This window comes from Chamaea fasciata, unplaced genomic scaffold, assembly GCF_029207755.1.
Source record: "Chamaea fasciata isolate MVZ Bird 193981 ecotype frontalis unplaced genomic scaffold, bChaFas1.0.hap1 SCAF_9, whole genome shotgun sequence".
Classification (NCBI taxonomy): Eukaryota; Metazoa; Chordata; class Aves; order Passeriformes; family Sylviidae; genus Chamaea; species Chamaea fasciata.
Window position 1 is genome coordinate 2276440 of NW_027094094.1, and position 17776 is coordinate 2294215.

The 17776-nt window shown below is 46.7% G+C and overlaps 1 protein-coding gene across 1 annotated transcript; it reads right to left on the reverse strand.

The window, feature by feature from the left end:
- Positions 1-13367: 13367 nt before the first annotated feature.
- Positions 13368-15461, reverse strand: FOXI2 (forkhead box I2). Its single transcript, XM_066191595.1, has 3 exons — positions 15062-15461; positions 14712-14966; positions 13368-13442 (listed from the first exon to the last, which is right to left on the reverse strand). Exons 1-2 carry the CDS (start codon positions 15459-15461, stop codon positions 14752-14754), a joined length of 615 nt encoding a protein of 204 aa, XP_066047692.1. The 3' UTR covers positions 13368-13442; positions 14712-14751.
- Positions 15462-17776: the final 2315 nt, after the last annotated feature.

The window sequence follows — 17776 nt, forward strand, 5'->3', positions numbered from 1 at the left end:
GGTGCAGCAGGGAAACGGAGTCAGGTGTAAGAAAGGACTTTAAAAGGGCAGCACATTTTGGATTTCCTCCACGAGATTTTTAAAGGAGAGCCTGGGAACAGGGCATTGACCTTTCCTGTAGATAATTCACTTCACCCCTCTTTTCTCTAAGGAAGATGTCATCACTTATTCCAAGAAACCTTCCCTGGCACGGACTTGCCAAGAATGAAGCCCAGAGGTTGATTCCATCATTTCTATTGATTTATTACACCTGTCCAAAACAATTTCAAGAGGAATTTTTTTTTTCTCTCTCTCTCTCTCTGGGAAGCTCTGAAGTCCCAACCGTGCCCTGGCAAGGCTGCAGAAATCTTTATCACACAGAAAATATTCCCTGGCAATTCTGAAACTCCAAAAAAAGGAGAAAACAACAACACACTTTTTGTCCACAGACCCGTGCCCGAGATGAATTTTGATGCAAATGTGTTCATCCGGAAGTGCTAAAGCAGCTTGAAGAAGGGTTTGGTGTGGATTTTCCTCTCCTGGAAATCACAAGCAGCTGGAGCTACTCGTTAGTGTTCATTCAGGCTGAGAGCACTCTCATGCTCATCTGTGGTTGGGAGAAAAGATCCCTCAGATGTGATCACAGAGCGGATCAATCATTTCGGTGATTTAATTACGGCTGGCAAAATTAAAACCCTGCGTTTTCAACCCTTCAAAGGTTCATTTTCGTGGCAGGCCAGCCTAAAACTTCCATAAATAAAGGTTATTTATTTATTTATAACGTAAATAGAGTTTATTAAGTAAAATAAAGAAATATGCCCACAAAAATGTGGGACATATCTTGGAACATAAACTTGGAATATAAATGTTTAGCTGGTGCTTTTGTCCAGGGGCTGAGCCTCCTCCTCCCCCAGTGCCAGGTGCTGGGCAGGGATGGGGAATTTGCCTGCGGGGATTTTGCTTCCTCCAAATCCTTTTTTTTAGAGGGAAAGATTGAACATTCCTTCCTGGATGTGGCAGGCAGGTTTCTGTTGGAAGTCTGACAAATAAAAGGGCTCGATTTGTCAGTGTCAGGACAGGGCAGGGATCCTTTCATCCTTTGAGCTGTAAAAACCTCCCAGCTTCCAATGGAGCTGAAATCCAAGATGGGGCCAGATGGGAAGAGTCTCTCCATCAATTAAAAAAGAAGAAACTTTCAAAGAAGAAGCTTTAGGGTAAGATATAAAAATATATCCTGAATAATGTGATAGACGTGATTTAAATTGTCATTATTTAAATATTCCCAATGGGTTTATGAACTCATAAATTAACTCCAACAAAATATGATCAACTCCAATGGAATGGTTTGGGCTTGGTTGTGTTTTTCCAAAAATTCCAAGCTTAAGGGAGATAAAATCGAGATTGTTTGGCCTGGAGAAGAGAAGGCTCTGGGGACACCTCCGAGCCCCTGGCAGGGCCTAAAGGGGCTCCAGGGGAGCTGGAGAGGGGCTGGGGACAAGGCATGGAGGGACAGGACACAGGGAATGGCTTTAACTGGAAGAAGGTAGATTTGGATTGGATTTTGGGCAGGAATTGTTCCCTGGCAGGGTGGGCAGGCCCTGGCACAGGTGCCCAGAGCAGCTGTGGCTGCCCCTGGATCCCTGGCAGTGCCCAGGGCCAGGCTGGACACTGGGGCTTGGAGCAGCCTGGGACAGTGGGAGGTGTCCCTGCCATGGAGTGGGATGAGTTTAAAGTCCTTCCAACCCCATCACCAAGAAATTTCCATTTTCCTGGAATCACTCACCCCAGTGAGTATCACCTCTGTCACCTCTGGTTTTTTTCTCAGCCCACCCTGAGCACGTTTGGTCCATGGGGGGATTTTCTTTGTTCTCTTGGGTTTGGCCAGATCCAGGCCCTCCCAACCTCCCTCTGATTTCACATCCCAGTGACCTGAGGAGCACTCAGCTTTCCCTGTGAACCCCAGGAATGAACAGTTGGTTTTTACAAGCCCAGTGCTGCATTTTATCCCGCTTTTCCACCTCCTGTGGATGGGCATGGAGAAACAAGGAGGACTCCTGCTGCTTTTCTCATCCTGGATGTCTTGTCAGGAGATATCAAATCTCCTTCAGCTCTGTTATCAAACTGACTCAGGGGAGTTTTTCTCCATAAATGTTCCCAACAAAAACCCCCCGCACCGTTGATCAGCTCAGCTCTCAATGAGCTGAGCTGAGGCACAAACCCCAAATGCTCAGAATCCGACACAATAAATAGAAAATGAAATGAACTCCAAAAGACAGCGGACTGCTCGAAATTCCTCACTCCACTCCCAGGGCACTTTGGCCAGAGGAATTAAATGCCCCTGGAAATCCTCCCCAAAGTCTGAAGGGCACAAATGGGTTCTCACACTGATTCCCCAAGAATCTCAGCCTGCTTTGGAGAAGCCTTCCAGGGAGCAAACATTTCAGAGCAGTAAAATGCAGCAGTTGAAGACTTTTAAACGGCTGTGACTGAGTTTTGTTTAAAAATATGTAATAAAGGATTTCCCCCTGGGCCTGGAGTTCAGGTAAATGTGAGAACAAGAGGGTGAAAAGGAATTCTGTGCCTCCAGGATGAACACAAGGCTGTGAAATGAAGAATGAAGACACTGCAGAGGTCACTGAGGTGCTGAAAGAGCACAGGAAATTGTGGAAGGGAGCAGAAGCGGCCAGGAATGTTGTAGGGTGAGGATTTGGGGATCACCAGCAGCGCCCAGCAGAGCTCCGCTCCCAAACCCTGCATCCAGCACTTCCTGCAGTGCCAGAGGCTGTGCCAGGGATTTACAGATTCATTAACCCCCAGGTTGTGTTTCTCCTCAGGAATCTCTCCGCTCCCCGGCCCAGAACTCTCCAGCTGATCTGAAAACAAACAAATCCTAGCAGGAAATCAGGGTTTGAGGGGGAACCGAAGCTCCTCTGCCCAGCTGGGTTTGGGGCAGGGAAATGTAGCCTGGTGTTGGTCATGTTGGGAGGAACCTACACAGATCTCTGCAGGGAATGGGGAAATGCTCCTGGCATTCCCAAGGGTGGGAAAATGCACCGGAAATTCCCAGGGAAAGAGAAAATGCATCTGACTTTCCCAGGGAATGGAAAAATGCTCGTGACTTTCTTAGGGAATGGGAAAACGCTCCTGATATTCCCAGGGAAAGGGAAAAATGCACCCCAAAATTTCTCAAAGTTGGAAAAATTCAACTAAAATTCTTACGGAAAGGGAGAATGCACCTAAAATTCCCAGGGAATGGGAAAATGCACCTGATATTCCCAAGGATGGGAAAATGCTCCTGACATCCCCAAGGATGGAAAAACAGACCTGAAATTCCCAGGGAATGGGACAATGCTCCCGATATTCCCAGGGAATGGGAAAATGCACCTAACATTTCCAGGAACGGGAAAATGCCCCTGTTATTCCCAAGGAATGGAAAAATACACCTGAAATTCCCAGAAAAAGGGAAAATGCATCTGATATTCCCAGAGAATGGGAAAATGCTCCCAATATTCCCAGGGAATGAGAAAATGTAGCCAAAATTCCCTGGGAATGAGAAAATGCACCTAAAATTCCCAGGGGTGGGAGAATGCTCCTGACTTTCCCAGAGAACTGGAAAATGCTCCTGATATTCCCAGGGCTGGAAAAATTCACCAAAAATTCCCAGGAAAAGGGAAAAACGTACCTAAAATTCCCAGGGAATGGGAAAATGCACCTGACTTTCTTAGGGAATGGGAAAATGCTCCTGATATTCCTGAGGACTGAAAAAAAACCACACCTAAAATACCAAAGGATGGGAAAATGCACCTAAAATTCCCAGGGAATGGGGGAATGCACCTAAAATTCCCAGGGAATGGGGAAATGCACCTAAAATTCCCAGGGAATGGGGAAATGCACCTGGCATGGCCGGGCAGAATTTTTATTCATCCCAAAGATCAGCACAAGGCTCAAACGTAGAAAACCACTCGGCTATTTCCACTGCTGCGGGACAAAACCTGTCCAAATCACAGTGAAAAAAAAAAAAGAAAAAAAGAGAAAATAAATAAAAATGAAAATAAAAATAAAGAAAGGTTCCCCTGTAGCAGCAGTTTGGTTGTAAACCTCCTTTTTTTTTTCTTTTCCCCTGCGGTTGGCACACCTGTTTTGGTGTTTGTGCAGTGACAAAAAGAGCCCTGCGGGCTGAAATGGGTGTAAAGGCGCCTCAGCACAGCCGAGGTAAAGAGGAAAACGAAGTAAATAAAAGGTTCTCAAAGCAGCGCTCAGTGGAGCAGAAACTCAGAGCTAAAACACGGGGATTCGGGGCTTCACTTCCCTCCTCCTGCCCATCCCCAAAACATGTTTCACCCTCTGGTGCCAGGGATGGAATTCTCTGTAAAAGCCCAGGAATTCAGCCCACGTGGGAAACAAGCAAAAGAAAACAACATTTTAGGAGCCACAAATATTTTTGCCCGGGGAATTTTCCTTTTCATCTTGGCACTGACACCTCCCTCGGACACTTCCCGGCCCTTCAAACCCTGCCAGGGGCCAGCGGCAGCTGCTCCCGAGGGATTTGGTTTCTCCCCAAAGGTTTTTTGGAGCCATTCAGCGACCTCGGGTCTGAAGGCTGCTCCTCCCCTGGAGTGACAGGCCATTGAACAGGAGTGAGCAAACAAAGATGTTTCCTCCTTTTTCCTCGCCAAAAAAAAAAAAAAAATAAATAAATCATTTTTGAGCCTGAAAATGAGGTCAAAGTCTCATAATGATGATGATGATGATGATGATAATGATAATAATAATAATATTGTGTTACACACCTACCTCTGACAGGACTGAGCGCTTCAGTCTCCTGGTCCTGGCTGGAAGGTTGAAATCAGGATAATTCCTGGTTTTATCCTCTACCAAGGATTACACACTGAATATTCCAAGGAGTGGGTTAATTCCTTTAGCCCTTGGGTTTTTTTGGTTGTTTTTTTTTTTTTTTTCCTCATCGCTCCTTAATAAATAACTTTTCCTTAATAAATAACTTTTCCTTAATAAATAACTTTTCCTTAATAAATAATTTTTCAGAAGCACAATATAAATGCATTAAAGGACGAATATTTCTAGTTCTGGTTCCTGCACTGGGCTCTCCACCCAAAATAAGCTGATCTTCCAAAAAAAAAAACACCCCACTTCTTGTAAGGGACTTTGGGAGCTGAAAATAAACATTTGCAATGGCTGGAGTTGCTCTGAGGGAGAAGCAGGAAATGCAAGGAGGGCGTTTAACACCTTTTATTATTTAATTGACCGAGGGAGATTTGGGGAGGGAGGGAATGGGAATTGGAGCTGTTCTCCAGTCCAGGCCTGGTTTAGAGGAGCGCAGGTTACAAAGGAAAGCAGAGGAGAATAAATCCCGGTGCTTAGGGCTGATTTTTACACATCATCAGGTGAACCCTTTGTCAGCTAATTAAAAAAAAAATAAATTTAAAATTCCAAACAAATTCCCCCTTGGATTTTTCCGTAGAAGGAAACACCAGGCACAAATTTTTCACCCCACAGCCAGTGGAGTCACTGCTGGCAGGTTTCCTAGGAGAATATTCCCAGCTGAAATTTGACTTCACGCTCTTTTCAGGACATTTAAATTTCGGTCAGTTATTCCAGCATTCTGATAGCGCTGGACACCTAAAAAAAAAACCAAAAGAAATTATTCAGACAAACAAGTGAGAGGTGGCAGCCCAGGTCTGAGGAGCCATAGGTGGACTCAGCCAAATTCTCTTTAATGGAGTGTGTGTGTGGTGCTGATGTCAAAGAGACGTGGCTGCAGTTGAAATATTTCTAACTCCAGGGTTTAATTGCTGGAGGGACAAATCCTTGCCTGGGCGGATGTCCCATCCTTTGTGCAGCCTCCTGCTCTAAAAGGATTAGGAAGGAGTTTTCTTTCTAGAAATAATTTGCACCACTGCGCTTTAATTGGCTCAGAATTCACCTAATTGCTGCTGCCTTCCAATTCCCACCGCGGCTTGATTTCATTCCTTTCTGCCCAAATGCTCTTATCAGCCGCTGGATTTTGGGAAGCAGCTTTGGGAATGAGGTTGGACTTCAATTAAGTATTTTTACTTTGTGATCTGTAAGATCCACCTCCTCCTATTTTTTTTTTAATCATCTGTCTATTTATTTAGGATTTGTTGCTGCTTTTTCATCCCAGTGCTTGCTTGCAGGGGAACGGACACAATTTTGCCGCTTGGCTGTGACTTGATTCTCCTTCTTCAGGGGACAACAGGCATCACCCTCAGAGTTATGGAATTATGGAATTGTTTGGGTTGGGAGGGGGATCTTAAAATCACCCAGTGCCACCCCTGCCATGGGCAGGAACACCTTCCACTGTCGCAGGCTGCTCCAAGCCTTGTCCAGCTTGGCCTTGGACATTCCAGGGAACGATTCCTTCCCAAAATCCTACTAAATCTCCCTTCTCCCCATTTGAAGCCATTCCCCCTGAGCAGACAGGGAAATGATTCCACTGAAAGCCAGCACAGGCTACCAGGGAAAGCAGAATATGAGCAAGGGTGGTGTTGGCCTAATTAATAATGCAAAGAGCAGGAGCTGATTTTACCCCAAGTTTGATCATTAAAATGTCATTTACCCCCAGCAACTGCTGATGGAGATAACTGAGTGCAGCAGCGTTTCATCGGGGCCTCTCCAGGAATTTATTTGTTTGGATGATAGAAAATGGTGATCCTGAAATGCAAGAGGTGCCAAATGATCTCTGGAAATGAGGTGAAAACAGGGTCGTCCTCTTGGGATTCTTGAGGTGCCTGGGAAACCTGGGATTTCACGGTGCCCGTCGTGAAGAAATAGGAAACCGCAAAGGCAAGAGGTGGCCCCAAGCGCCTCGTTTCAGCCCCAGCAACAGAGAGAATTCAGCTGTTGAGATGAACCCTGACCAAGGTACGGACGGAGAAGGATTTCTCCTAAAAATCCATGTCAAATATGGAATTATGTGTGGTGTACTTAAAAAAAAAAAAAAAAAAAAAAAAAAAAAAAAAAAAAAGGTGTTTCCAGCAGAAAAGGAAATATGAAATGATGAATTTCCAGGGCTCAGCATCACCAAGTATTCCCCAAATTTGCTCCTCAAACAAGCTTTTAGCATCACTTAAATAAACCCCAAGCATTAGAGCCAAGGACAATAAAAACATACAATTCCAAGGGATGTAAATCTTTTTTTTTTGTGTTGCCAGACTTTTGTTTCGAGCGACTCCAGAACAGCACAAACTCCTTTCGATCCCCAGAAATTCCCTTACAACCAAGTCAGGCTGGAGAGAAACCCCGGGTCTCCCCCTCGCCTCAGCCTCACCTCCCGCTCGTGGCTTTAAACCCAGGAAAGACAATTCAACCCGATTTTCTTGGTAGGTCTAAAACCAGCTGGACTCTGAGACCCTGTGGGGAAAGGGAAAGTTAATTAACAGTGAATTATCTTGAGAGAGTCGCGGGGAGGGCCAGAGGCACCAGGCAGAGCCATCATTGCCTCATTTCAGCTGCCACCTCCTCATCTCCAGGGCAGCACTCAGCTCCTCAGCACTTATTTTTATTTCTTCTGAGTGTTTTTTTTCGCGTTGTTGTTTCCCCCTTCCGTTAGGACTTAATGAAATCCTTCTTTCCTCAAGAATTCCCTCCTTGTGCTGGACGAGTTTTCTTCCACAGAAATATATCCGGGTCCAAACAACATGATCCCCCACAGCTGCTTGATTTTTATATCACGGACAGAGGTTCAGAGGTGAATTTCCTTCCCTTACCTCATCTCTGTGCTCTGCTCTGGGTGACGAGTTGGATTTGGTGGTCCTGGAGGACTTTTCCAACCTCAGAGATTCTGGGATCCTGTGGAAATCTGCCTTTAGGATGGGACACAAAAGCCCTGCATCTCCGTGGCTGTGCTGGGGGCACAGGGGAAACTCAGCCGAGGGGCTCAAACTGGGCCAGGAAAATCAAAAATTCAACGAATCCAGTAAAATAGAAATTCAACCAATCAAATTCAACTGGAGTCATTCCAGTCTCCCCTCTTGGAGCAGGAGGCAGGAGGGCTGGATGTAATTTCTAATTTAATTTCTCTGTTTCTTGAAGAGGTGAATTAACAATTTTCTGCTGCCGTTTGCAGAGGGAAATGTGGAGAGCGCGGGTTGATTTCAGGATCTCAGGAGGCCGAGACAATTTCAGGAGGATGAAATATCTCCCCCCCTTTTTTGTTGGACTCTTTTCCAGCCAGCAGAGGAAAACTGTTGGAAGCTACTCTGAAAATTGATGATATTGAGGCTTTAATGAAGGGGTGGGACCACTGTTGGGCTAAAAATGATTTATTACTCAGATAAACATCAGCCTCAAAGGCTGGGAGGTTTTAGAGGAGCAAGAAGTCAGCCAGAGCTTGAAATAAAGTTTTTTTCATTACAAGGCAATATATAATTCTGGTGATATATTCTGATGTAGTTCTGATTATAACTCTGAATATAACATTCTGATTCAATGGAAAGTTGCCACAGAGTTTATTTGGTTTTTCTAATTTTTTCCCTTTACTTAATTCTGCTGCCCTGGGTGTATTTTTATCTAGTGGGCTATTACTACACATACACACATATTAATTATATTATATTATATTATATTATATTATATTATATTATATTATCATCTAAACTTTTAGCTCACTCTATTCAATTACATCACTGCACTATAAAACATTTTGTTATCTTGCCTAAAACAGTTTCTTACTTATTTAAGGCATGTTCTTACTTGCTACTACAGGAACGTAAATTTATAATTTTTCTGCTTAATGTTTGTTTATTTTTTAAAAAAATCATTTATTATTCTTTATTTTATTTCCTTTTAAAAATTATTTTATTTCTTATATGTTTAAATTTTCATTTTCATTTCTATTTTATTTATTTTATACTTTATTATTCTTTCTTATTACATCAATCTGAGCTTCTCCCAAGGCTGCAAAGGAAGCCCTTCAGTATCTGTGGAAGTTTCTCTCTTTCCATTTCCCCCAGACGACCACTGGTAAATTTGTGATTTGGGTCACTTTGAATGACCAAAGCCATCGCTGTGTGTTGCTTTTTAAAAAGTTTTTTAATGTAAAAATATCCCAGCTAGAAATGAACAGCAAAAATCAAGGTTTGTTTTAAAAAATCTGATGCTGATCTGCTGCTGTGAAGTGATCAGGAAGTGATTTATGAAAGGGAAATGGTTTTGCATTGGCTTTCCTTAGTCTGGAGGAAAATTAATGAGTTTGTCTTAATCAAACGGGACAACTCACAAGTGTCTTTGGGCTCAGCAGAAACAGTGCAAGGTTAGGCCATAATGAAAATGAAATAAAATAAAATATAAAATAAATAAAGTGTAAAAAAAATATTTTTTTAAAAAATACAAAATAAAATGAAAATAATGAAATGAAATAATTTTTTTAAATAATAAAATAAAAAATAAGTAAAAAAATGAAATGAAATGAAATGAAATGAAAATGAAATGAAATGGTCAGTTCTATCAAAACCGGGCAGTTGTAGATGATCTAAGCTGATATCAGGGACCACAATATGAAATCCTTCACCAAGCACAGCAGAAATCACCCCAGAATAAAAAACTCTTCCTCCCTTTTTCTCTGTGGTTATCCAGGTGCTAAGGAAGTGTTTACCTGAAAAGAAAGGCAAACACAGCAGAGCCACGTGCTGTCATATTGACTGAAAATCCAGGGAAAAGAACAGATTAATCCTGGTTTAGAGACACGAGCTGGGCTTTTAAACGCCTCTGCGCAGGCAGGAGCAGAGTTTCAGTCCCTGTTCCACCCAGATGATCCCAGAGTCAACACCAGACGTGTTTCTATAACTCAATTTTCCTCTTCTTCACGACCCCATTTCCCCCCTTCTGCAGTTCCTTACTCAGCTGTCTGGAATTGTTCCCCTCCAGGAGCGTCTCAGAACATTCCCCAGGAAAACCCAGCCTTTCCAAAGGGTCCCAAAGAGTGGGGCAGGGAGCTGGGCTTGGCAAATCCGGCTGCCCAAATTCCAGCATGGGGTAAAATCCATTTTTTGGGAATTTTCCATCCCACCCCCACCATGGCAGGGACGCCTCCCACTGTCCCAGGCTGCTCCAAGCCCCAATGTCCAACCCGGCCTTGGACATTCCAGGGATCCAGGGGCAGCCACAGCTGCTCTGGGTGAGCACGAATCCCAGAGCTGAGTGTTGGGAGAAGGACAAGAATCCCGAATTCTCACCGAGTTTTTGTTGTCTGGCACCGTTTCAGCAGGAAAAACCAGTTCCATCCCAAAAGCAACCAACTCAGCTCCTCCCCAGGAACTGCCCAGGGCCTGGGAGCAGAGGGAGAGGAGCAGGATTTGGTCCCTGGCTGCTTCCAGGGCTCTGAGGGAATCCCAAAAAAATCTGGAGACTACACTGAGCTGCGATCTACAGATCCCAGGATGAATCATTCCCATCCAACCTGCTCCCACCACGTATTTTACCAAATCTTTTCCTCCAGGACGGGAATTTCCATCTCCTGCAGCATGGAGTTCTAGACAACCCATAGAAAAGGGTATTTTCCTTCCTGATATTTTCCTTCCTGATATTTTCCTTCCTGATTTTTTTCCCTCCTGATATTTTCCCTCCTGATATTTTCCCTTCCTGATATTTTCCCTTCCTGGTATTTTTCCCTCCTGATATTTTTCCCTCCTGATATTTTTATGTAATAACAACAGCTTACAGCTTCCTTTCCCTGCAGCCCTGATGACTCCCAAGAAAAGGGAGAGGAAACTCGATTTTGTCTTGATTTTCCTCCCACAACATAAAATTTAATATTCCCTGTTCTGTTTTCCAGAAAAAAAAAAAAAAAATCCTGGGAAGCTGTGTTATCCCACAGTAAAGCCCAGGGAAATCCTGGTGCTTAACAAGGATTTATCACAGGCAAGTGTTGGAGCAGAGGGAAAATTGAAAAGGAAAAAAAAGGAGAAGCCAATCTGATTTATCACATCCTGTTTGCATTTGTGATGGGCTCCTCCTGAGTGATAATCACACTGAAAACAGAGATTTATGGCTTTTGCAACTGGATTAAAATAGAACAGAGAGTAAAATAACAGCAATTAGAGCCAGGAAAATAATTCATACTCGTAGCTGAAGAAGTGAAACCTCCAGCTCTGCTCTCCAGCAGCTGCCTGCCTTCCCCTGCCCAGCCAGGGGGCATTTTGGGAATGAAAATTCCCCAAAAAATTAAACGAAAATTCCCAAAATCCCCTGAGCTCTGCCCAGCCCTTTTTGGGAGGAAAAGCTGCCAGGGATGAGGAGGGATGGGATGGTTTATTGGGAACCTCCAACCCAAAATCAAAAGTTCAAGCATGCAAACTCTCCTTTCATGCCCTGCATCGCCGCCCATCCCCCAAATCCTGATTTATGAGGCTTTGACAGCCCCTTCTCTTCCTTTTTTAGGCCAACACGTTGTTCCAGAGCACAGAAATCCTGGGTATTTGTCCTGTCAGACAAAGGAACAGCCCAGATCCCCGTTTCCATGGGTTTATCCCGGAATAATCAACCCAGGTCGTTGTTTCCGTGCCAGTGCTGCACCTTCCCCTGGGAAAAGCACAGCTCAGAGTGGAGCTTCCAGAACTCTGTTATTTCCCAAGCTTTTCCATACCTTTCATCAAATGCCTGATAAAATTCCAAACTCCTGATGTAATTCGACTTCTCCAGTGAAGTGAACCACGGATTTCTTGCTCCTTGTGAGTACTCCCTCAAACAGTGAAACTTTTTCAATCCTGTTTGGTTTATTGAGGGGGAAATGGTGAAAATGCGGCTGGCCTTGATGTTACACCAGTTGCTGACAGCACAGGAGGCACAAATTGCTCCTAAATTCCAGCAGGAATTATAGAAGAGAATCACAGAATATCCTCATGTGGGAGGGACCCACCAGGATCATCGATTCCAACTCCTGGCCCTGCACAGAAACCAACCCCACCACTGGATTTCTAATATTTCCAAGGCCAGGAGACAGCAGAAGTGGCATCGAGAGCACCCTGTAATTCTTACCTGGGTTAGACTCCTCCAGCTCACACAGAGACAGAAAAGCGGTGACAAAGCAGTGACGAAGCAGTGGCAGGGGTTTGGTGACAGCAGGAGGGTCACAGGGTGCACCCCCAGAGTTTGGCATGGCCAGCTCCCCTCCTCAACCCCTCTCCCAGCCTGGAATGGTTCTGATGCCTTAAGTAAATGATCTCTTAAGTTTTATCTTTCATGTATTTCAGGTCCTGTGGTGCCCAGGGGTGCAGCTCCGAGCTCACAGTCAGTGTCACTCAGCTCTGCACACAGCAGGGACACAAAACAAATCCTTCTCCTGCTGCACACCAAGGACAACTCTCAGCCCAACAGCACAAACAAGGGTGGGCTGGAGGGAGGGACAAGAAGGATGGGACCTCACAGCCTGGAGCTGGAACTGGACAATTCAACCCCAAAGTGCAAACGGACCAAAACTTATAAAAATGTAAGACCTCGTGACCGTTTGTCCATTTTGTGACCATTTTGTGTCCACCTTGGGTGCAGCCCTGGCCAGGCTCTTGTCCTGCCCAAGCTGAACCCTTAAAGGCCTTTCAATAGATCTCTACTTTATTGTCCAGCTCTGTCCAGTCTCTGTTCCAGCTCAGCCTTCCCAAGGCATCAGTTCCTCTGGAGCCTCATCCCAGCTCCTGATTTCATTCCTGGACAAACGACCTCCATTATTTCTGGCTTTCCAAGGGAATCTGGCCCAATCCCACAACATCCCACCCATCCCAGTATCTCCCCACCTTCCCCACCAAAGCCTGCAGCTGTAATTAGCCCAGAGCCTCGTTACCTGCTGCAGCTCTTCCTGCTTTTGCTCCCAGGGAATGCAACTTCCCTGATGGCTCCAATGATTTATTTTTTTTTTAGAAAAAAAAAAACACCTCCTTTTCTTTCCCATACACAAAAATAGAATCAGAGCACAAGAGAAGCACAGAGAAACACAAACTTCTGGGTACACAGTGAATCATCACCCAAAAATGTCCCTGGAAAAAAAGAGTTCTGGAGTGGAGTGTGGTCCCTTCTCTGAGTTATCCATGGATTTCCCTTCCCCAGGATCCAAGTGAGGCAACAAAAACCCCTCTGGGGAAGTTTGAAGCACCTGCAGCCCCCTGGGATTCTGTTTTCTTGCATTTCCAGGGATTTTGTCCCAGGGGAAAACAATCCCAAGGGGAAAATCGGGAATTCAGCCCTTACAGTCACATCTGGAGCTTTGTGTCCTGGAGCAGAAGGAAATGTGAGTTCAGTGAAATCATTTCATGCCCAGCTGGGTCTTGGGAAGGGTCTTCCAGCTCTGGCAGGCAGGAATTTCTCCATCCTTCCCGTGTGAAATGTGTGCCCATTCCTCAGGGAATGAATATCCCACTCCAGGGGACCCTCAGACAGGATCCCACCCCATGGAAAAGGAACCAGAGGTTATTTGGATGATTTCTTCCTTGAAAACCCTGGAAAAAAATAATAATGGGAAGAAAGAGATTCTGCCTGAAATATTTTAAGTTCCATTCCAGAAAATTTATTTCCCCTTTCTGTGTAAATTTTCTAGGATAAGGCTTTTTTCAAATAGGGAATTGATAGAAAATAAATGTATCTACACAGACCCTGACAGGGCACAGGCTGAAAAGTTCAGTTTGCTCTTTCCTTCACTCCAAACCTACTCATGTTGGATATTCATAAACCAGATATTTTTAAACACAATTTACCACATTTTAGGCCAAGAAAAACTTCCTTTGTACTTTTGATTCTTCCCTCTCACCAGGGACTTAAAGCTCTGACATTTTTACGTTCTCAGACAGTTTTTGTGGGGTTTTTTTTGATACAAATTTGCTTTATATCCCCGTTTCAGTACACAACAAATTTGAATCAAGCTTCTTGTTTTGGATGCTCGATTAAATCTGAAATTCCTTGTGCAAATTCTGGTCAGCTCCATGGGCTGGGAAGGAGATGGGATTGAGTTTGGGGGAAAATCAACGGGGTTTGGTCTGAAATGCTGTAGAGGATGGGGGGGCTGGGTGACCAAGTGCCAGCCTGGGAACAAACCTATGAGTGAGGGCACATCCCTCTGCCTTTCTCATAGGATTGATGGATTGGCCTGGAAGGGACATTAAATCCCATCCAGTGCCACCCCTGCCATGGGCAGGGACACCTCCCACTGTCCCAGGCTGCTCCAAATCCCAGTGTCCAGCCTGGCCTTGGACGCTGCCAGGGATCCAGGGGCAGCCACAGCTGCTCTGGGCACCCTGTGCCACAGCCTCAGCACTTTCTGAGTAAAGAATTTCCTCCTAAGATCTAAATTTCTCTCTTTTAGATTAAAACCATTGCCCCTTGGTGTAAGAGTTGTTTCTGCCTCTTCTTATCAGCTGACTTCAAATCCTGGGAAGGGCTCTGAGGTCTCCCTGGACCCTTCTCCAGGAGAACACCCTCAGCTCATCTCCAGAGCACCCCGAGCATCTCCTGCCACCTGTGGGGCACCAAACCCTTCACTTCCCTCCCCAAACACAGCCAGGAGGGCTGGCAGGGAGCTCTGGCCATGGAAAGCTGCCCAAGCAGGAGGCTCAAGCCTTCCCAGCCTTCTGGTGGGACGGGACAGGGAGAAAAGGAGAGACAGGGAGAGGAGGAGGGACAGCGGCAGCCCGGGGACAGCGCCGGGGACACCGCGCGGCGCTCGGCACACCCATCCCCTGCACCCGGGGTCACCAATCCTATAGGACACTTACATTTCTGCAGCACAACAACATCCCTCTCCCGTGCCCGGGTTCAGCTGGGGGGGCCGAACAGCTCCGGCCTGGCGTGGCCGTAGCGGGCGGTGGCCTCGGGCGGAGGTGGCCGTGCCACCCGCTGCTCCCCGGCGCTGTCCCCGGCGCCCGTCGCCGCTGCGGCCGCCTCGGCTCGCCGCTTCCTCCTCCTCCTGAAATTCCCGTTGTCGAACATCTTCTCGCAGTTGGGGTCCAGCGTCCAGTAGCTGCCTTTGCCTGCGGACAGAAAGCAGCGGCGCGGCGGCTCCGCTGTGTGCGCATCGCCGCGGGCACCGCTCCGCGCATCGCCCCGCGCCCGCCCCGCGCCTTACCCGGCTCGTCGTGTCCCCGCGGCACCTTCCTGAAGCACTGGTTGAGGGACAGGTTGTGGCGGATGGAGTTCTGCCAGCCGGCCCCGCCGCGCCGGTAGAAGGGGAAGTTCTCGGCCACGAACTGGTAGATCTGGCTGAGCGTGCGGCGGCGGCCGGGCGCGCTGTGGATGGCCATGGCGATCAGCGCCGAGTACGAGTAGGGCGGCCGGGCTGGTGACAGCGGGGACAAGCCCGGCCAGCCCCGCTGCGAGCCCTGCAGCGCCCCGGAGGGCGGGCACGGAGCGCCGGCGCCGCCCGGCCACGCGTACGGCTCGGCGGCGGGCGGCCGCGGGGATGGAGCCGAGCATCCCGCGGCATCCCGCGGCTCCCGGCCCGGCGGGGGCGGCACGAAGCGGTGCATGGTCCCGGGACGGCTCGGAGCCAGCCCGCTTATATAGCACGGGACCCTCGGGATCCCTCCCTCCGCCCCCGAGGGTCCCGCCCCGCAGGTGCGGGGGAACGGCAGCGGCCGCGGGGGTGAGGACGGACGGGGTCCGGGACAAACGGGGGGATTTCGGGAATGGCAACCCCGGGGAGGTGAGCACAGCAAGGACGTGGAGCTGTTGGAGAGAACGCAGAGGGTGAGCAGAGGGATGGAGCAGCTCTGCTGGGAGGAAAGGCTGGGAGCGCTGGAATTGTTCAGCCTGGAAACTTTGAGGTGACCTCAGTGTGACCTCGCAGTGCGTGAAGGAGCTACAGGAAAACTTGTAGCAGGAAAAGGGGAAATGGCTCTAAAATGACAGAGAGGAGGCTTAGATGGGATATTAGGAAAAAAATTCTTCACTCAGAGGCCCTGGCACAGGTGCCCAGAGCAGCTGTGGCTGCCCCTGGATCCCTGGCAGTGCCCAAGGCCAGGTTGGACACTGGGGCTTGGAGCAGCCTGGGACAGTGGAAGGTGTCCCTGTGAAGACAGGAGGCAGAACTGGATGAGTTTTATGGGTTTTTTCCAACCCAAACCACTCTGGGATTCCAAAATTCTTTGAATTTGGGAAAACCAGACCTGGCTGATCCCGCCTCCTGTGTCCTTCCAACAAAGGCAGCAAAATCCCCCAGCCACAAGAGCCTCGTCCTGTAGTGAGGAAATTACCAGGAAATCAGGAAAAGGGACAAAGATGGGCAGACGCCTTTTGCACATTGCAAAATTACAAATAACCAATTTTTATCACGAGGGATATCTGAATATCAGTTACTTCAGGCATAATTTTAGAGGATCTCCCTTAAATCTCAAAAGCGTGAGGCGAGATATTCCTTCCATTTCAGTGAAACAAGTTCAGGAGAGGATTTGATCCCAAATGTTATTTAATTTCCCCGCTCTCGGTGATCACCTGGAGACATCCAGCAGAGAAATTGACCCCCAGGTATCACAGGCACAGCTGCTGTGTCACCACCGAGTGGCTTTTGCGGCTCTCGCGGATGTTTTAAACTCTGAGGTTGCTCAAGAGGAGTTTTTCCAGCGGTTTTTCCATCCGCGCCGGCTCCAGACCCCAATCCCGGGGGATGCTCCCGACAAATAACAAACAAATGACGCGGCTCAGCTGAAAAGTCCGATCTGGGGTTATTCCGGCCTCATTCCCGGGGAAAAGCCGGGATGGGAAATCGCGGGCTGGCGATGCCATCTAGTGGTACCGGCTCCTGCTGCTGCTGGCCCCGGGCCCTGCCGCAAATCCCCCCAAAACGGGGCTGGGAGCAGGAAATTCCCAGTTATTTCCAGCCAGGAATAGGCTGGGAGCAACCTTAAAGCTCATCCCACTTCCACTACCCCAGGTTGCTCCAAGCCCTGTCCAGCCTTAAAATTTCCTCCAGTTTTACTCCTGTGACCTCCAAAAAGAAAACAAACCCAAATCATCATTGTTGCCTTTCAGAAATAGCTAAACCCACTTAAAATAATTTTTAAATGATCACTTTTATGGAATAAAATAACTTTTTTAGGTATAACAGAATTCCATTTTCCACCTCCCCTATTTCCTGGTCTGCCAGGCTTGGAGAGCATGTGGTATAAAAAGAGACGTTGTATAAAATCTGTATAAATTTCTATTTTGTGTACAAATATTCTAAAGTTTTGTACATTGCCTTTCTCTTTCTTATTTTACTTCCTATTTTACTTCAGGGAATTTGGGTATGAGATATTTAACTTTTCTAATGTTCAAACCTGTTGGTATGAAGTGTCTTCAGGTGGTGGAATTCCGGGGGTGCAACATCTGCTTTTTACCGAGGAAAAATGCAAATAAATAATATTTTGTTAATTTTATGAAAAAAGTTTTAATTAATTATATGCAAATATAATTGATTTTAGGAATATGCGGCCCAAAAAGTAGCAGGAATCTTCCACAAGTCAATTCATGTAAAGCACATCAGTGCTGGGGTTTGTGTGGAAACTCTTTGCGGTTGTGAGGACAGAACTGAGAAACTGAAGGATTTCTTCTCCATAATTATTAAAACCACCATATTTATCCCAAAATTCCCAACCATTTCTCATGGTGTCCCTGGGAGTCCTGCAGCAGTTTCCCTGCAGGGAGGGAAGTGCTTGAGGAGCATCCCCTGATCCCAAAAATCCCCATCATTGATTTGGGAGCGCTGGAATTTCCCATCCGTTATCCGTAGGTTATTAATTCCTTGCAAAATGCAATTTAATGAAAGGGCAGAGCAGGAAATGTCTCCTCAAGGACCTGCTGGGGG